The 20,723-nt window shown below is 48.8% G+C and overlaps 1 protein-coding gene across 1 annotated transcript in view; it reads right to left on the bottom strand.

Annotated features, from left to right (window-relative positions):
• ACSF3 (acyl-CoA synthetase family member 3) overlaps positions 1–20,492 on the bottom strand; it is a 37,309-nt gene extending 16,817 nt beyond the window's left edge. Inside the window, exons 1-5 of the mRNA XM_040329613.1 lie at positions 20,385–20,492; positions 12,565–13,323; positions 10,531–10,686; positions 3,635–3,789; positions 621–766 (exon numbers count right to left, since the gene is read on the bottom strand). Of these exons, the coding sequence (XP_040185547.1) occupies positions 621–766; positions 3,635–3,789; positions 10,531–10,686; positions 12,565–13,200 (1,093 nt within the window). The 5' untranslated portion in view covers positions 13,201–13,323; positions 20,385–20,492. The remainder of the gene's footprint in view (positions 1–620; positions 767–3,634; positions 3,790–10,530; positions 10,687–12,564; positions 13,324–20,384) is intronic.
• Between the last annotated feature and the right edge of the window lie 231 nt (positions 20,493–20,723).

Below are 20,723 nucleotides of genomic sequence, written 5' to 3'. Positions count from 1 at the left end.
CCATCCACCCATCAATCCCAGCAAAGCCCCGGCCATCCACCCATCAATCCCAGCAAAGCCCCGGCCATCCACCCATCAATCCCAGCAAAGCCCGGCCATCCACCTATCAATCCCAGCAAACCCCGGCCATCCACCTATAAATCCCAGCAAAGCCCGGCCATCCACCCATCAATCCCAGCAAACCCTGGCCATCCATCTATAAATCCCATTGTGGGGGCGAGGGTACGCGGCAGTGTGGAGGAGTCCTGCGGTGACATCACGAGCCACAGTGACATCACAAACCTTGGCTCGGACTCCTGGAAGTGGCAAAGGATACCTGTCAAAAGATAGGTATCCTGTACCCCTTCCCCCCCAAAAGCTGCCAATTGTGGAACCGGAGGGGGGAGGAATCAGGTGAGCGGAAGTTCCACTTTAGGGTGGAACTCCACTTTAACTAAACACGTTGAAGTTAGAACCTATGGGTACCATGCACAGCTGAAGCAGATTCTGAGTGCTCCAGTTTTAGTAAATCTCCTACTAAGTCTACAGGGGACAGCACCGGAGAGGAGGAGAAGATTGCAGCCTGAACTGCATTTTATATGTCACAAAACACCTCGGCAGCTACCAGGTGTGCAACTTACCTGGCACCCTCGGTCCATTTAGTGGGTTGGTTAAAGCCATGCCAATTTCTGTCATTCCGTATCTCTCCAGAAGTGTGTGACCTGTGATCTCCCGCCATCGTTCCAGAACCGGCGCAGGCAGAGCCGAGGAACCCGACACCATTAACCTGATGGGGAGGAAATCAGAAGATTTCACAAAGTTTTATTTAAAGTTACCACAAAGCATTAAGCCAATCAGTAAGTTGGCAGCCAGTTCATCCTGAATATAATCTATTGCTTCTTCAAAAAAAAACAACCCTAGGCAAGACTTTCGGGCATGCAAGGACAATGATTACCTAGGTTTATGTTGGCAGGCATGGGGTGGTGACAGGGTCTCTTTAAAGCCTAAATTTACAATGGTTTTTTTTGATACGCAGGCCTAATCTGATCACAGGACAACGGCATGGACACTTGTTCCCCAGACAATCCATGGATATTGGATGGTCTGTTATTGGCTTTGGGCTGCAGACATAAAACTGAATTTCATAAATGCAAGGCTTCAAGCACAATAGCATTCAAGTCCAACGAGGTGCAATGTCACCTATTACTTATATGTGACAGGTCTATACATCTATTACCGTCTTTTTCTGAAAATAATACCTACCCTAAAAATAAGACCTAGCGTTATTTCCCAGGAGGGCTGCAATATAAGCCTTACGAAAATAAGCCCTAGTTTAAAATGCTTGTAAAATCCTATAATCCAGAAGACGGCACATTACATGGTAAGACCTACCCCGAAAATAAGCCCTACTGTGTCTTTTGTTGCCAAAATTAATATAAGACCCGGGCTTATTTTCGGGGAAACGCAGTTCTTATATGTGACAGGTTTATAAATCATCTTACTTATATGTGACAGGTTTATTTCATTCTTGGGAGGATACACTGTGTGAGGAGAGAAGCACACACAGCAGCCATGCCTTCCCCTCCTCTGCCCATTCACAGAAGCCTTTGCATTTTCACATAATACAAAGACTTCTGTGAATGGGCAGAAGGAGGAGAGAGGGGCAGGCACAGTTCCAGCGACTCTGCTCTTGAAGGAACTGAGACCACAGTGAGCAGTGTCAGAGCTCCAGAAGTTATTGTCCTGGAGCACAATAAACCTGTCAGATGCAGGGCCGATCCTAGGCAGGGTGCACAGGGTGCTTTGCACCCAGGCGCCTGCAGAGGTGGGGGCGCCGAAGGGGCAGAATTCTCCCCTCCCTCCTTCTCTCCTTGTTTGTGTCCGTCCAGAACTAGTGTTCTAAGCATAGGTGTGTGTCTGTCCAGAACTGATGTGTCTCTGTATGTCTGTAGTCTCTGACCATCTCCTTTACTATGCAATCTCTGACCATCTCTTGTACTGCGTCTGCAGTCTCTGACCATCTCCTGTACTACGTCTGCAGTCTCTGACCATCTCCTGTACTACGTCTGCAGTCTCTGACCATCTCCTGTACTACGTCTGCAGTCTCTGACCATCTCCTGTACTACGTCTGCGGTCTCTGACCATCTCCTGTACTACGTCTGTGGTCTCTGACCATCTCCTGTATCATGTCTGCAGTCTCTGATCATCTCCTGTACCATGTCTGTGGTCTCTGACCATCTCCTGCATCATTTCTGCCGTTTCTGACCGTCTCCTGTACTACGTCTGCAGTCTCTGACCGTCTCCTGTACTACGTCTGTGGTCTCTGACCATCTCCTGTATCATGTCTGCAGTCTCTGACCATCTCCTGTATCATGTCTGCAGTATGTCTGGGGGCTTTTTCTAACAGACTCTCTAACAGAAGCCCTCTTTGTGTCCATCAGAGAGGCCCCCCCTTCAGGTCCCAATAAAGTACTCTGCTTCTCTTCCTGTATTTTGTTTATTGTTAAGAGATCATGTAAGGATCCCAGGGTAATGAAGACTTTGTGGGGGGGCATCTCTGTGGTTGAGTCATTGCCATAGAAACATTTGTAAAGGGGAGGGGTTAGTAAAAATGACCACGCCCATGTGGGGGGCGCAAAAATATTTCTGCACCCAGGCGCCTGTGACCCTAGGATCGGCCCTGGTCAGATGTGAATAATAAAGGATATGTTTATGAGGCGGCAGGCACCCCGTAAGATTTAACTCATGGTGCGACTACAGTTTTTACAAAGTAACCCGAATTCCTGGAATCTAACTATGGGCCAGATTCTCGTAGTTTTCCCGCGGCGTAGCGTAAGCCATTTACACTACGCCGCCGCAACTTACTGGAGCAAGTGCCATATTCCTCAAGCACTTGCTCCGTAGTTTGCGGCGGCGTAGTGTAAAAGGCCCGGCGTATCCCCGCGTAATTCAAAGGGGGCGGCTTATATTTAAAATTAAGCGCGCCCCCGTGCCGATCGAACTGCGCATGCGCCGGGCTAAAAATAACCCAGTGCGCATGCTCCAGTTCTCGACGGAAAACGTCAATGACGCAGACGTGTGCGTCATTGACGTAAAGTCGTATTCAAGAACGACTTACGAAAACGACGTACCCGACGGGAAAAAGACGACGCGGACCCGACAACATTCTCAACATGGCATACGTCGGACTGGCGTAAGGTTACCCCTCATATAGCAGGGGTAACCTTACGCTTACGCAAACGACAGTTACGCGACGCGATTTCGTTCGGGAATCGGCGTATCAGGCTCATTTGCATAAACAAATGAGACCTGAACGTAAACGCCACCTAGCGGCCGGCGGCAAATTACATTTAAGATCCGACAGTGTAAGTGACTTACACCTGTCGGATCTACAGCGTATCTATGCGAAAATGATTCTAGGAATCACTCGCATAGATACGCGGGTCAAAAAACAGATACGACGGTGTTTCGAGATACTCCGTTGTAACTCTTCTGAGAATCTGGCCCTATAACTATAGCCCTACACAGGCAACAATCCTATATCTGTGGTATACTGGGGAACACATATCTTGCTGTATGTAATGGGAGCAGCTCCTCCTCCATACATCAGGTCCAGTGCTGCTCGGGTCACTCTGGGTTGAAGCCATCATCATACCTGATCTTCTCCCGGCAGACGGCTCGTATGAAGTCTTTAACGTGCGGCTGAGTGAAATGGCAATCGTAGTATTCGATCAGTTTACTGTAGATGGTGGGAACAGCCATGAAGACGTTGATGGAGGGAACTTCTGTGCTGAGAAAGTGTTCCCATACCTGGATGGAGGACAAGAAGGGTCGGTCATTCCAGGATACTAAACATGTGGATAGTATTATAACACAACATACAGCTCTCTGGAACGTTTATTAACCACTTCAGCTCTGGAAGGTTCCCCCCCCCCCCCACCTTCGTGACCAGGCCATTTTTTGTGTTACAGCACTGCGTCACTCTAACTGCTTGCCGACCGCCCACCGTCGTTTTACGGCGGCAAGTCGGCTCCCCTGCGCGAGAACCCTGTAGTATAATTGCCCATTCACACCTAGGCGTATATACGCCTGAAGCGCGACGCCGCAGCAGCCCCTGATACGCTGGAGGGGTGAGTTTACATTGTCGGCTATGGAGATGGTTCACATCCCCACGCCGAACGCCGAAACGCCTGAAGCCCAAAACAAGTCCCGGACCTTTTTTTCAGGCGGCTTTCGGCGTTCGGCCATAGCCGACAATGTTGATCACCCCTCCTGTGTATGTTCCGCTGCGTATTTTACCGCGGCAAATCGCGGGACAAAACGCCGCAATTTGTCGCGGCAAAATACACAGCGTTGTAGTTTGAATGCAGTGTAACGTCGGCTCTCGCGCAGGCCACTAGGGGCGTGTGCCCGGTGGGCGCGATCGCCGCCGGGCACACACGATCTCTCGTTAAAGAGCGGGGACCGGGAGCTGTGTGTGTAAACACACAGCTCCCGGTCCTGTCAGGGGGGGAAATGCTGATCCTCTGTTCATACAATGTATGAACAGCGATCAGTCATTTCCCCTAGTGAGGCCACCCCCCCTACAGTTAGAACACACCCAGGGAACATACTTAACCCCTTCCCCGCCCCCTAGTGTTAACCCCTTCACTGCCAGTGGCATTTTTATAGTAATCCAATGCATTTTTATAGCACCGATCAAAAATGTGTCAAAAGTGTCCGAAGTGTCCGCCATAATGTCGCAGTACCCGGAAAAAACGCTGATCGCCGCAAATACTAGTAAAAAAAAATATTAATAAAAATGCCATAAAAATACCCCCTATTTTGTAAACGCTATAACTTTTGCGCAAATCAATCAATAAACGCTTATTGCGATTTTTTTTACTAAAAATATGTAGAAGAATACGTATCGGCCTAAACTGAGGGGAAAAAAAGTATTTTTTATATATTTTTGGGGGAGATTTATTATAGCAAAAAGTAAAAAAATATTATTTTTTTTCAAAATTGTCGCTCTATTTTTGTTTATAGCGCAAAAACTAAAAACCGCAGAGGTGATCAAATACCACCAAAAGAAAGCTCTATTTGTGGGGAAAAAAAGGGCTCCAATTTTGTTTGGGAGCCACGTCGCGCTAAAGCGACGCAGTGCCGAATCGCAAAAAGTGGCCCGGTCACTGAGCAGCAATATGGTCCGGGGCTGAAGTGGTTAAAAACGATGGTGTGTGGGCTTCAGAGCATTTTTCACAATCTAAAAAAATGGGCATTAAAAATGTCGAACACGCTCTATTTTTTCACAACGTTTTTAACGTTGTCGTTTTTAAGGTTGTAAAAAAATGGTCGTGTGTGGGCTTTAACGACGTGAAAAATCCGCGCACGCTCAGAAGCAAGTTATGAGACGGGAGCGTTCGTTCTGGTAAAACTAGCGTTCGTAATGGAGTAAGCACATTCATCACGCTGTAGCAGGCAGAAAAGCGCGAATCATCTTTTACTAACACGGAATCAGCTAAAGCAGCCCAAAGGGTGGAACTTCCCCTTTATAGTGCCGCCGTACGTGTTGTACATCACCGCGCTTTGCTAGAGCATTTTTTTTTTTTCACGATCGTGTGTAGGCAAGGCGGTTTTAATGATCGGGTTGAAAAAAAAAACGTCATTTTTTTAGAACCCAAAAAAACGGTCGTGTGTACGCGGCATAAATCGATGGCCGCACGGAAATCGGTCTTTTCTGCAGCCCACTAATGGTGCGAAATACGAACGAAAATTCTTAGATATGATTTTCGAAAGAAAATTCTTTCGAAATTCAACCCGTGCATTAGATGTTTTTTTTTTTTATTAAAATAATTACAGCGCCGTCGTCCCCATACAGCAGGCATGTCCAAAGTCCGGCCCGGGGGCCAATTGCGGCCCCCGTTCCAGTTTAATATGGCCCCCCTGGTAATTTGGATATATACTGTATTTAACGGTGCTGCCTCGGAGGGGACAGGAAGGGGCGGGGAATGAGTGCTGTCAAATTACCGTATTTATCGGCGTATACCGCGCACTTTTTTGCCCTGAAAATCAGGGCAAAATCGTGGGTGCGCGGTATACGCCGATACCCGCTTTCCCGCGCCGAGTTTGAATACTGCGACATATACCGAGCGCAGTACACTCGGGTATAGTCGGGCAGTCTCGGCTCCTTCCGCGGTCACGTCCTGGACGTATAGGACGTCAGCGCGGGTAGCCGAGCATTGCCGACAATACACGAGTGTACTGCGCTCTGTATATGTCGGCGCAGTATTCAAACTCGGCGCGGGAAACGAGCAAGGAGGACGCGAAGACGCCGCAGAAGGACGCCGGACCCGCTGAAGAGGACACCGGACCCGCCGCAGAAGGACACCCGAAGCTGCAGAAGGACGCTGGACCCGCCGAAGAGGACACCCGAAGTCGCAGAAGGACGCCGGACCCGACGAGGCCGCCGATGGACGCTGCGCAAGACACCAAAACTGTAAGTACAAAACAAACTTTTTTTCCCCAGGATTCGGGGCATCTTTAGGGGTGCGCGGTATACGCGGGAGCACGTTATACCACGATAAATACGGTACATACAGGAGAATCTCCTGTTCACTCTGCGGCATCTGTAATAGGAAGTCTCGTCTCCTGTGCTGCCATTGGACAACTCCTCTGTCTATCATAGGAGGCGGGACATTGTATTAAAGAGGCTGCTGTGTAAACAGGAGATTCCCCTGTATGTAATCTGTTGGCGCTCGTCCCGCCTCCCCTCCGAGGCTGCAGATGGGCATCGATCAGGCTGCATTCACGGCAATGGAGAGGCTGCATTCATGGCAATGGCAAGGCTGCATTCATGGCAATGGCAAGGCTGCATTCATGGGCAATGACCCTTATTTTTCTTCACAGTTCTTTATTAACATTTTTTTCTTGAAACTTCCCTCCTAACGTTAAGGTGCGTGTTATACGCCAATAAATACGGTATATCCAAATAATACGTCTGAGCTCATCTCTTCACCACACACAACCACAAAGGCAAGAGAATTCTTGTTGGGCCGTGTATTAGTGCTCGGGCAAACACACTTAGACCAAATTTTAATGGTTCAAAGAATGTCAGCAAAATGTTCGGCCCTCACGCATGTTCACTTCATCACATCTGGCCCTCTTTGAAAAAAGTTTGGCCACCCTTGCCATACAGTGATAGAAGGGAGGATGTAAATTATGTGTGTTTTTGTATCACTTTAATGATGTATCAAAAAATAAATAAAAAAAAGGAGTTGAGTTGATCATTTTTTTTATGTATATCGGCCTGGGGTTCAGCTAGAATACATTTTAAACAAATAAACATTCATTGGCTTCTGGAGATTAGCCTGAAGGCATCTCCAGACATCGGAGATATTCTGGGCGCCGTTCGGACCGGGGGAATGCTGGCGTGACTGCAGGCTGTGCCCAGCCGCACGAGACATCCCCGGCCTTGGAGAGTCAATCAGCTAAGGTGGGTGAACGCAACGGTTATCGCCGGTGGCCATTGCCAGCGATGTCTCCTATATGCTCCCCCTCCCCCTTTCCCTAATGAAGAGCTTTCACATCCCCCACTGCAAACATGTAATCGCCATCTTTCATTAAAAAAGAAGGCTTTGGGTGGAATGGCTGATCTGTAGGCGACGGATACAGCCACCAAAATAACTTTCACACACACTTTAAAGAAGCTGTATACCCCTGTAAGGTACAGTCATAATGTGCTAGTATGCATTGCATACTAGCACATTATGTGAAACTTACCTTAAAACTAAGCTGTTCCATCGCTGTGATGTCAGCGCTGCAGCCGCTTCCATCTTCACCTGTCTTGCTTCCAGGGTCTGCGGGCTTTGGCTCTGTGATTGGCCAGAGCCGCAATGATGTCACTCCCAGGCATGTGAGCAGGAGCCACCAGTAATGGCACAGGGCTCTAAAGGAACGGCACCCGTGAGCACCCATGCGCCAATGATGTCACTGGCTGCATCATGTAATGTAAATATTTACACTGCCTATAGGCAAGTCTTATCCACCTCCCACCCGGCCACTATATATATATATATATAGACGGCCGGGCACTTCCTCCTGAGGGGACGTTCAGGAACATCCCTCAGAAGGAGGGGGATCGCGCACGTGCCCACGCAGCGGCGCGATGCTGATGCACTCGTGTCACCAGGACACGGCGCATCAACGATCAGGAGGAGGGATTTGTGATTGGCCCTCCTGATCACATGACGGCTGTGTCCAATCACAGCCATCATGAGATGTAAAATAGAGAGGCAATCGGCTCTCCTGACATGGAAGTTGTCAGTGAGGAGAGGAGAGCTGATCTCTGCAGCCGGCCGGTGATCAGTGAATATGAGCCGATTTTTACACACTGATCACCAGTCCAGTGTCCCCACACACATGTCCCCACACAGTAAAAATACCTGTCCCCCACATATGTCCCAGTAAAATCACAAGTCCCAATGATCATCTGCACACGATCATCTGCGTACACCTGTGCGTGATCACACAAACCAATCATTATACACTTAACAAGATTTTTTTTTTACCAAAGACATGTAGCAGAATACATTTTGGCTTAAATTTATGACAAAATTCGATTTTATTGGGATTTATTTTAAAACAGAAAATATAATATATAAAAAAAGAAGCAGAAATTAAATGTATAAAAAAAAAATATATATATATATATACACACACACACACACACACACACACACACACAATATATATATATATTGTGTGTGTGTATATATATATATATATATATATATATATATATATATATATATATATATATATATATATATATATATATAAATAATCTTTTTTTTTTATTTCTTCTCTTTTTTTATATATATATTTAATTTCTGCTCTTTTTTACGTTAATATCACAAAAAATAAAAAAACGGAGTCGTGAACGGGAATTCGGGGCTCAGTGGTGATCAAATACCGCCAAAAGAAAGCTCCATTTATGTGACGATAATAATAAAAATGTCATATGTGTACAGTGTCACATGACCGCGCAATTGTCATTCAAAGTGAAACAGCGCTGAAAGCTGAAAATTGTCCTGGGCAGGAAGGAGGGAAAAGTGCCCGGTGTTGAAAGGGTTAAGGAAAAAAGACACCCATCAGCGGCTCCGGTGGTGTCACCTGTACGGGAAGTGGACAAATGTGAACACTTACCGAGTCGGCTTCCTGCATTCAGAGGACTTTCTACTACCCCCCCTCCCCCACACTCAGCTGATGTATGTGATTCCTAACAGGACCTGACAGAGCCCCCCCCCCCCAGCACTGCGCCATGAGGAGAAGCCTTCACAGGGAAAAGGAGAGCGCACTGATTAAAGGTGAATCTCCTTCAGTCCTTGCACACAGACGCCCTCTGATCTTGTACTCCGGGCTTTATATTCCCCGTGAGCCATTTATAGTTACCCCCCCCCCCCCTCCTCCTCACACCGCCGCGCCAGAACAATTCTCCCGAAATCATTACAGATAGAACCGCGCTATACTGAGAGAGACACCAAAACCGCCTGACAACCTCTTGATTCGTGCGACGTGGCTCCCAAAGAAAATTGGCGTCCTTTTCCCCCCAAATAGAGTTTTCTTTTGGTGGTAATTGATCACCTCTGCGGTTTTTATTTTTTGCGCTGTAAACAAAAATAGGAGCGACAAGTTTGAAAAAAAAAAAAAAAATTTTTTTTTTTTTTTTTTACTTTTTGCTATAATAAATATCCCCCAAATATATATATATATAACAAAATTCCACAGTTTAGGCCAATACATACTCTTCTAAATGTTTTATTTAAAAAAAAAAAAAAAAAAATTGCGTGGGCGCTCCGGCAAAATGCCCGGCGTAAGCGCGCGCAATTTAAATGATCCCGTAGGGGGCGTGGATCATTTAAATAGGCGCGTTCCCGCGCCAAGCGTAGTGCGCATGCTCCGTCGGGAAACTTTCCCGACGTGCATTGCGGTAAATGACGTCGCAAGGACGTCATTTGCTTCAAAGTGAACGTGAATGGCGTCCAGCGCCATTCACAAATTACTTACGCAAACGACATAAATTTCAAATTTTGCGACGCGGGAACGACGGGTATACGTAGCATTGGCTATTGGCTAATAGCAGGGGCAGCCTTACGCAAAAACCGACGTACGCAAACGACGTAAACTGCGTACGCAGGGCTTGCGTAGGGTTGTGAATCGGCGTTAGTATGCAATTTGCATACTATACGCTGACCACAACGGGAACGCCACCTAGCGGCCTGCGTAAGAATGCAGCCTAAGATATGCGGGCATAAGGAGCCTTATGCCAGTCATTTCTTAGGCTGCAGTCGGCGTAATGAGGTTCCTGAATCAGGAGCATTCGTAACGCCGGCGCAAGTAAGCAATTGCGCTGCGTAACTATGGTTACGCAGACGCAATTGCTCTTTGAATCTACCCCAATGTTTTTGCCAAGATGAAGAACAAGGCGGAGCAGTGAAGTCAATGAATACAAGACGATCGTCAAATTCCCTTCAATTTGTAAAAACCTTAAAAGTCGGAAGATTTTTCTACCTTTTGCGGGCAGAACGCGGGGAGCATGACACACGTGGCGCCGACCCACAGGGGACAAAGCAGCTTGTTGACCACGCCGTGAACATGGTGAAGGGGCAGCACGTGCAGGATGCGATCGGTTCTATTCCACGCCCACTCCTTTATCAGAGCCGTTACCTGTATGGAGGGTGTAAGGAAATGTTAGTGGTCTGACCCTTCCACCCCGGCCTTTGTCATTTCACCGCTACGTCCAATACTACTGGAAACGCATGGCGCTCTCCCGGATATCAGAGGCCCCATTCAGGCTCACAGAGAATATAGAAGGACCTTTACAGTGTAAGTTCACATTTCAGGAAAAAAATGTAAAAAGGTGAACACCGTACACCTACCTCACCCCCTGGTCCCCGCTGTACTTACCTCCACGGGTGATGAGCTGTCACTGCCTTTATGGCCGATGCAGCTGTCCGGAAATCTGAAATTCTCTCTCTTCCCTCCTCTTCTCTGTGCAGCGCTTTCAGGACAGATCAGAGCAATTCTGATTGGTCAGAACAGTTGGCTGTGTCCCCTGCAGAGCTTCCACCGCTGGAGGAGCGATATCGCAGTCGGCTGTGTCCTCTGCAGAGCTTCTACCGATTAATAGCCGGATTCAGGTAGAGCGGCGTATATTTGTGCCAGCGTAGCGCAGCTCATATGCGCTACGCCGACGTAACAGAGAGGCAAGACCAGTATTCACAAAGCACTTGCTCCCTAAGTTACGGCAGCGTAGCGTAAATGGGCCGGGCGTAAGCCCGCCTAATTCAAAGTAGGCAGGTAGTGGGCGTGTTGTATTAAAATGAAGCGTGACTCCATGTAAATGAAGCGCCGAACGAACGGCGCATGTTCAGAATCACGTCGAATTTACTCCCTAAGATACGCCGGCTCAATTCATAAGACGTGAACGTAGCCTACTCCCAGCCCCATTCACATACGACTTACGCAAACGACGTAAAATCCGACGGCAGTTCCGACGTCCATACCCTAACATGACTTACACCTGCTATTTGGTGGTTTATCTTTACGCCTTACATAAACGGCGTAGCTTACTGCGACGGACGCAAGTACGTTTGCGAATCGGCGTATCTAGGTAATTTACATATTCGACCCGTAAATCAATGGCAAAGCGCCCCTAGCGGCCAGTGTAAATATGCGCCCAAGATCCGACGGCGTAGGAGACTTATGTCGGTCGGATGGAGCCGAAATTCAGGCGTATCTCCTTTGCAGAATCAAGCGCAGAGATACGACGGCGCATCCGTGGACTTACGCGGCATATCATTAGATACGTCGGCGTAAGTCTTTGTGAATCCGGGCCTTCTTCTTTACAGGGCTAGATAGGTTAGTGTTAGATGTCTGTAGATGCCGGGATTTTAGTGTTCGGATGGACTTCTAATTTTAAAGAGGAACTGCAGTCTGCTAACATAATTTGTAATAAAAACATCTTTGAAGCTTCCCTCCAACCACTTTTCATATTATTTTATATATACACACACGACACTACCTGCCTGGAGTTTGCATGTCCTCCCTGTGCCTGTGTGAGTTTCCTCCGGGTAATCTGGTTTCCTCCCACCCTCCAAAGACATGCTGGTAGGTTAATTGGATCCTGTCTAAAATTGTTCCTAGTATGTGTCTTAGGGACCTTAAAGTGTAAGCTCCTTGAGGGCAGGGACTGATGTGAATGTACAATGTTTAGGTAAAGTGCTGCGTAAATTGACGGCGATATACAAGTACCTGAAATAACGAAATTAAAAAAAAAAAATTCTATACTTTGCAAATATGCTGCAGAAAACTCCCTCCACGGAGTCTAGCTGCAGCCATTTTAACTGTGGGCAGCGGAAGCTGCTGCCTGTTCACTTCCTGGATTTACACAGAGCCACACCTCCAGGCCCTTTTATGACTCACCCCCTCCATATAAGAGTAAGTTATGCAAGGTTGCCATTAGTTGGAGCAGCAAGTCCTTTCCTGTACCCCCCCCCCCCCCCCCTAATGTAACATCATCTTCATGTGTTTTGTTGTTCTTACCATGGCGCTCAGATTGTGGTGAGTGCTGAGCACCCCCTTCGGTCTTCCTGTGGTCCCGCTGGTGTATACAATCATGGCTCCCCTCTCGTTCCAGTCCAGGCCAAACTCAGGTGCGTTCTCCTCCATGACCTCGCCTGACTGTCTATCCGGCACGGTAAGTCTTGCGATGCCCAGCTTCTCAGCCAGAGGCGCCATAACATCCGTATAGGTGTTCTCTGCCAGCACCAGAGCGCTCTGGGAATCCTGCAAGATGTACTCCAGCTCAGAGGGCGGGTGATTCTTATACAGGGGGACAGCAATGGCGCCACTCATCCAAGCTGCCCACTGGCTCACCACATAGGAGGAGTCATTGGGGCAAAGGAAAGAGACTCGTTCGGGGCGGGCGTCGTTGCGCGGATCGCCCAACAAAGAAGTTATCTGTCTGGACAGGGCACAGCTCCTGCGGTACAGATCCTGGTAACTGTGCTGCCCATGTTGGTCCACCAAAGCAGTTCTATTGCCGTATTTTGGAGCCTTATAAAAGACCGGTGCCCAGGACTGGGGAGGGCTTGAAACGCCGGTGTAAAGAGAGCAGAAAAGCGTGCGGCGGTAGCAGAGGCCGAGCCGGCGTAATAAGAGGCGACACCCAGCAGCCATCGCCCCACTTATCAGCGGAACGCACAGCAGATCCGAAGGCTTGCAGTGCCAGGTCTTAAAAGCAGAACCATTTCCTCTGTTAGGGAAGACGCTGTGCGATTCCAGCCGGAGGATCCATCCGAACTGCAAATAACAAAGTCAAGAGTTACTTTGTATCATTCCAATCAAAGCCAAGAGTTACTTTGTATCATTCCAATCAAAGCCAAGAGTTACTTTGTATTATAAATGGTCAAAGCCAAGAGTTACTTTATATTACAGTTCACCCAAGAGTTAGGCCTCGTACACACGACAGAGTTTCTCGGCAGAATTCGGCGAGAAACTCGGTCAGAGCCGGATTCTGCCGAGAAACTCTGTCGTCTGTACACTTTCGGCCCGATGGAGCCGCCGAGGAACTCGTCGAGAAAATAGAGAACATGTTCTCTATTTTCTCTTTGTTCTATGGGAGCTCTCGGCCCGCCGAGCTCCTCGGCGGCTTCAGGGCTGAACTCGCCGAGGAACTCGACGTGTTTGGCACGTCGAGTTCCTCGGCCGTGTGTACGAGGCCTGACTTTTAGGTAGATTCAGAAAGAGTTAGGCCGGCTTATCTACAGATAAGCCGGCCTAACTCTGAATCTACGCCGCCGTATGTTTAAGCGTATGCTCAAACAGAGATACGCTTAAACATATCTAAGATTGCAATTTTTCGGATGGCCAGTAGGTGGCCCTTCCATTGCGGCCGGCGTAGAATATGTAAATGAGTTTCTACGTCGATTCCCGAACGTACGCCCTATGAGGTGGAATAACAATGTTAAAGTATGGCCGCCGCGAGGTTCGAATTTTTTTTTACGTCGTTTGCGTAAGTCGTCCGCGAATCGGGATTTACGTAGTTTACGTCCACGTCGAAATCAATAGGCCCGTACGGCGTACTTAGCCGCAATGCGCACTGGGAAATGTAGGCGCCCGGCGCATGCGCAGTAACAAAAAAACGTCAAAAACGTGAGGTCAAGCCTCATTACCATGAAACACGCCCCCCCCCCCCCCCAACCCATTTGAATTAGGCGCCCTTACGCCCGCTCGTTTTAGGCTACGCCGCCGTAAATTAGCAGGTAAGTCTATTGAGAATCAATAGTAGCCTAGCTAATTTACGGCGGCGTAGCCTAAACAGGCTACTCTACGCCGACGTAACTATAAGCCAATGTACCTGAATCTACCTATTTGTGTCTTTGTTGTTCCATTTCTACCGTTAGTAACATTATCGCCTTCCCCAATTTTGATGTGTCTCTCCTACATGTAAAAAATCTGTATTTTTTTTTGCTAGAAATTTACTCAGAACCCCAAACCTTATACAAGATTGTTTTGCAGAGGCCCTAGAGAATAAAATGGTGGTCATTGCAATTTGTTATGTCACACAGTAGTTGTGCAACGGCATTTTTTTTTTTTTTGTGTGAAAAAATTACACTTTAAAAGCAATTGTAAAGGCAGAAGGTGCATAAAGATAAAAACCCTTCTGTGTGTAGCAGCCTCCCCCACCATCACCCGGAATCCCCCGGGCCCCACAATTACTTACCTGAGCCCCATCTCTCTCCAGCGATGTCCTCAGGGAAGTCACGTGACCAGTGATGCAACGCGTCGGTTGGAGCCTTGTGATGTCAGTTCCGGTGCTGTTTTACTGAAGTGCGGTGAGGAGGCAAGTGCGTCACTTCTCCCATTGCTTTTTACTGCGGTTTTTACTAGGGTTGTCCCGATACCGATGCGAGTGGGGGCGGAGAGCGGTCGGAGAGGAGACTGAGGGGGCGGAGAGCAGAGCAGTCCTCGGGTATGTATAACATACCACTGTAGGAGAACTGCTGCCGCTGTCTAGTTGTTCGGCGCTCAGGGAACATAACAGCTTTCATTTGAATAGCTGTATGTTCCCCGCCGCGCGTCGTCATAGCCCCTCCCCCTTGTCCGTGCACTTTGATAGATCACCCGTCCCAGGATTGGACGGGTGATATGTCTATCAAAGTGCCCGGACAAGAGGGAGGGGCTATGACGACGTGCGGCGGGGAACATACAGCTATTCAAATGAAAGCTGTTATGTTCCCTGAGCGCCGAACAACTAGACGGCGGGGGAGACCCACACAAAGCCAATTTAGGGAGACACACCGGTGCAGTTTGGGGGGGGGAGACATGGCTGCAGTTTGGGGGGGGGGGGGAGACATGGCTGCAGTTTGGGGGGGGGGGGGGGGAAGACATGGCTGCAGTTTGGGGGGGGGGGGAGACATGGCTGCAGTTTGGGGGGGGAGACATGGCTGCAGTTTGGGGGGGGAGACATGGCTGCAGTTTGGGGGGGGAGACATGGCTGCAGTTTGGGGGGGGAGACATGGCTGCAGTTTGGGGGGGAGACATGGCTGCAGTTTGGGGGGGGGGGAGACATGGCTGCAGTTTGGGGGGGGAGACATGGCTGCAGTTTGGGGGGGGAGACATGGCTGCAGTTTGGGGGGGAGACATGGCTGCAGTTTGGGGGGGGAGACATGGCTGCAGTTTGGGGGGGGAGACATGGCTGCAGTTTGGGGGGGGGGCCATGGCTGCAGTTTGGGGGGGAGACATGGCTGCAGTTTGGGGGGGGGGGAGACATGGCTGCAGTTTGGGGGGGGAGACATGGCTGCAGTTTGGGGGGGGAGACATGGCTGCAGTTTGGGGGGCTGCATTTAAAAAAAAAAAAAAAAAAAAGTATCGGTATTCGGTATCGGCGAGTACATTAAAAAAAAGGATCGGTACTTGTACTCAGTCCTAAAAAAGTGGTATCGGGACAACCCTCGTTTTTACCCTTATGCCCCGTTCACACGATCGGATTTTCCGTCGGAAAAAACGTTTTTCCAAACGGAAGTGCGCTCAAGCTTGGCTTGCATACACACGGTCTCTGAACTTTCGACCTCCAAGAACGCGGTGACGTACAACACTACGACGAGCCCAGAAAATGAAGTTCAAGGCTTCCAAGCATGCGTTGAATTGTTTCCGAGCATGCATTTTGCATGTTGGAATTGCTACACACGATCGGAATTTTTTCCGTCTGAAAATTTGAGAACCAGTTTTCCAATTTTTGTTGGCGGAAATTCCGACGGGAAAAGTCCAATGGAGCCTACACACGGTCGGAATTTCCAAACAAAAGCTCACATCGGACTTTTCTTGATGGAAATTCCGACCGTGTGTACGGTCGGAGCGAGCGGTTTCCTCTATACAGTGGAACCTCGGATTACGAGTATAATCCGTTCCAGGAGAATGCTCGTAATCCAAAGCACTCGCATATTAAAGCGAGTTTCCCCATTGAAGTCAATAGAAACAAAAATAATTCATCCGCATGGACTTAAAATGGGATGCAATACCGCATGCGGCCAGAGGCATGGGGGGGCACCGGAGAGCCTCGGAAACAGCCGAAAAGGCCAGAGGACAGCTCGGCTGACCTCGGAATGACTTTGTTCCTGAGGTCTGCCGTGCCGTCCTCAGGCCTTTCCGAACTGCGGCGTTCGGCTCTGCTCGGCGCCCCCCCCACATCAGACCAAAAGCGGTACTGCACACCGCTTTGGCCTGAATCGTGCTCGTTTTGCTAGACAACGCAATTTTTTTTAAATACGGTGCTCTTATTGCGAAACGTTAATTAACCGCTTTCCTCGCAATCCGAGGTTCCACTGTATATGGAATTACCCAAGATGTTTCGATGGCAAGTTTTGGACGTAGTTCCACATCTTCGCCTGAGACCTGGATGCCTTTACAGATCCATCAGCAGGATTCCTTATCCGAGGAGCCTTGTTTGCCCCTTGGGGTCATTGTTGGAGGTGAGCGGGCAATTAAATAAATTTAACAGTCGATGTTTGGATTGATGTTTTATCAGTTTTTTTCTTCAATCAAGTCATCCCTACGAGATTTTTACCTTTATATGAACTGACTCCTACCATTGGGCTTTAGCTGGACTTTTATTCACGTTTAAGCATTACCTTTTTTTTTTTAATAATAAAACAAAAAACATTAAGATAAAAAAAATAAACGAGAATCATTTTTAATAAATTTTAATGCAAGAAGAAAAAAAAAATACAATATATAAAACTAAAATAGATGTTACGCCAAGTAAATGGATACCCAATATGTCACGCTCATGGAATGGTGACAAACTATAGTACTTAGAAATCTCCGTAGGCGACGCTTTAAAAATGTACACGTCCCTCCCGCTGTCTGTAAAAGCAATCCAGCAGCTAATCAGCCACTAGAATGGCCTTTACATTACAGGGAATCACCAGTTGAAAAATAAAGATATCTGGATGATCCCACGAGACACAGGGCTCTCCATACACGACTCACATCAATGAGGAACCTACGAGACACGGGACTCTCCATACCCGATTCACATCAATGAGACACAGGACTCTCCATACCCGACCCACATCACTGAGGAACCTACGAGACACGGGACTCTCCATACCCGACACACATCAATGAGGAACCTACAAGACACAGGACTCTCCATACCCGACACACATCAATGAGGAACCTACGAGACACGGGACTCTCTATACCCGACTCACATCAATGAGGAACCTACGAGACACGGGACTCTCATCACTGAGGAACCTACGAGACACGGGACTCTCCATACCCGACTCACATCACTGAGGAACCTACGAGACACGGGACTCTCCATACCCGACACACATCAATGAGGAACCTACAAGACACAGGACTCTCCATACCCGACTCACATCACTGAGGAACCTACGAGACACAGGGCTCTCCATACACGACTCACATCAATGAGGAACCTACGAGACACGGGACTCTCCATACCCGATTCACATCAATGAGACACAGGACTCTCCATACCCGACTCACATCACTGAGGAACCTACGAGACACGGGACTCTCATCACTGAGGAACCTACGAGACACGGGACTCTCCATACCCGACTCACATCACTGAGGAACCTACGAGACACAGGACTCTCCATACCCGACTCGCATCAATGAGGAACCTACGAGACACAGGACTCTCCATACCCGACTCACATCACTGAGGAACCTACGAGACACAGGGCTCTCCATACACGACTCGCATCAATGAGGAACCTACGAGACACAGGACTCTCCATACCCGATTCACATCAATGAGACACAGGACTCTCCATACCCGACACACATCAATGAGGAACCTACAAGACACAGGACTCTCATCACTGAGGGACTTACGAGACACAGGACTCTCCATACCCGACTCACATCACTGAGGAACCTACGAGACACAGGGCTCTCCATACACGACTCGCATCAATGAGGAACCTACGAGACACAGGACTCTCCATACCCGATTCACATCAATGAGACACAGGACTCTCCATACCCGACACACATCAATGAGGAACCTACAAGACACAGGACTCTCATCACTGAGGGACCTACGAGACACGGGACTCTCCATACCCGACTCACATCAATGAGGAACCTACGAGACACGGGACTCTCCATACCCGACACACATCAATGAGGAACCTACGAGACACGGGACTCTCCATACCCGACACACATCAATGAGGAACCTACGAGACACGGGACTCTCCATACCCGACTCACATCACTGAGGAACCTACGAGACACAGGACTCTCCATACCCGACTCACATCAATGAGGAACCTACGAGACACGGGGCTCTCCATACCCGACTCACATCAATGAGGAACCTACACGACACGGGACTCTCCATACCCGACTCACATCAATGAGGAACCTACGAGACACAGGGCTTTCCATACCCGACTCACATCACTGAGGAACCTACGAGACACGGGACTCTCCATACCCGACTCACATCAATGAGGAACCTACGAGACATGGGACTCTCCATACCCGACTCACATCAATGAGGAACCTACGAGACACAGGGCTCTCCATACCCGACTCACATCACTGAGGAACCTACAAGACACAGGACTCTCATCACTGAGGAACCTACGAGACACAGGTCTCTCCATACCCGACTCACATCACTGAGGAACCTACAAGACACAGGGCTTTCCATACCCGACTCACATCACTGAGGAACCTACAAGACACAGGGCTCTCCATACCCGACTCACATCAATGAGGAACCTACGAGACACAGGACTCTCCATACCCGACTCACATCAATGAGGAACCTACGAGACACAGAACTCTCCATACCCGACTCACATCAATGAGGAACCTACGAGACACGGGACTCTCCATACCCGACTCACATCAATGAGGAACCTACGAGACATGGGACTCTCCATACCCGACTCACATCACTGAGGAACCTACGAGACACAGGACTCTCCATACCCGACTCTCATCACTGAGGAACCTACGAGACACGGGGCTCTCCATACCCGACTCACATTAATGAGGAACCTACGAGACACAGGGCTCTCCATACCCGACTCACATTAATGAGGAACCTACGAGACACAGGGCTCTCCATACCCGACTCACATGACTGAGGAACCTACGAGACACGGGGCTCTCCATACCCGACACAGGACTCTCCATACCCGACTCACATCAATGAGGAACCTACGAGACACGGGACTCTCCATACCCGACTCACATCACTGAGGAACCTACGAGATACGGGACTCTCCATACCCGACTCACATCAATGAGGAACCTACGAGACACGGGACTCTCCATACCCGACTCACATCACTGAGGAACCTACGAGACACGGGACTCTCCATACCCGACTCCCATCACTGAGGAACCTACGAGACACAGGACTCTCCATACCCGACACACATCAATGAGGAACCTACGAGACACAGCGTCCTAATACTTTTGGTAATAAAGTGTATGAGACACAGTGATTACAATTACACTTTGGCAAGGAGGAGGCGCTGTGACACAGGTGATTTCTGACCCTGGTATGACCTTTGCACCTTGTAGAAGAAGTGTATTTCCATCCTATAGAAGGTCAGTGTGTTCTGTAAACAGAGGAGACTGGAAGAAAACATGGAAGATCTATTCCTCCTCAGCCCTATCTATACACCCCTCCCCCACTGACCAGCCTGGTCCCCAGAACTGAGCCCCCCTCCAGCTCTGTGCTGACATTGCAATACATCTTCCACCCGCCCGTCCAGCCCCTCACACAGCGATCCTCCATCCCTCCTCTGAGCAAAGCTTCTACAGCCGTACTGTCTGTGTATTATCCTACCAGCGCTCACCTTCTGCCTGTGATTGGGGGAAGGTCCGTCGCTGCACCCGTCCCCCGGAAACAAGAAAGGCGACTCATCGTTCCGCCTGAACAGCGCTGGCCAATCAGTGTACAGCACACCTTGAGATCGATGTTCCTTATAAAGAGCCTCATATGTCGGTCAGCTGCCCCTGACACCTCGGATAATGAGCTCCATGGGCCAGTCAGCTGTCCCAGAATTCCACATGTGAGAGCACTTCTGCTTCCTGTACTACTGACAGAGCCACCCTCATTTCTGGAAAGTATTTTCTTATTGTAATTAAGGTGTTCACTTTAATTACCTCATGCACTTCATTCCCCACACTCCCTT

This window comes from Rana temporaria, chromosome 11 (genome assembly GCF_905171775.1).
Source record: "Rana temporaria chromosome 11, aRanTem1.1, whole genome shotgun sequence".
NCBI classification, from domain to species: domain Eukaryota; kingdom Metazoa; phylum Chordata; class Amphibia; order Anura; family Ranidae; genus Rana; species Rana temporaria.
This window is presented reverse-complemented; position numbering and strand designations above follow the sequence as displayed.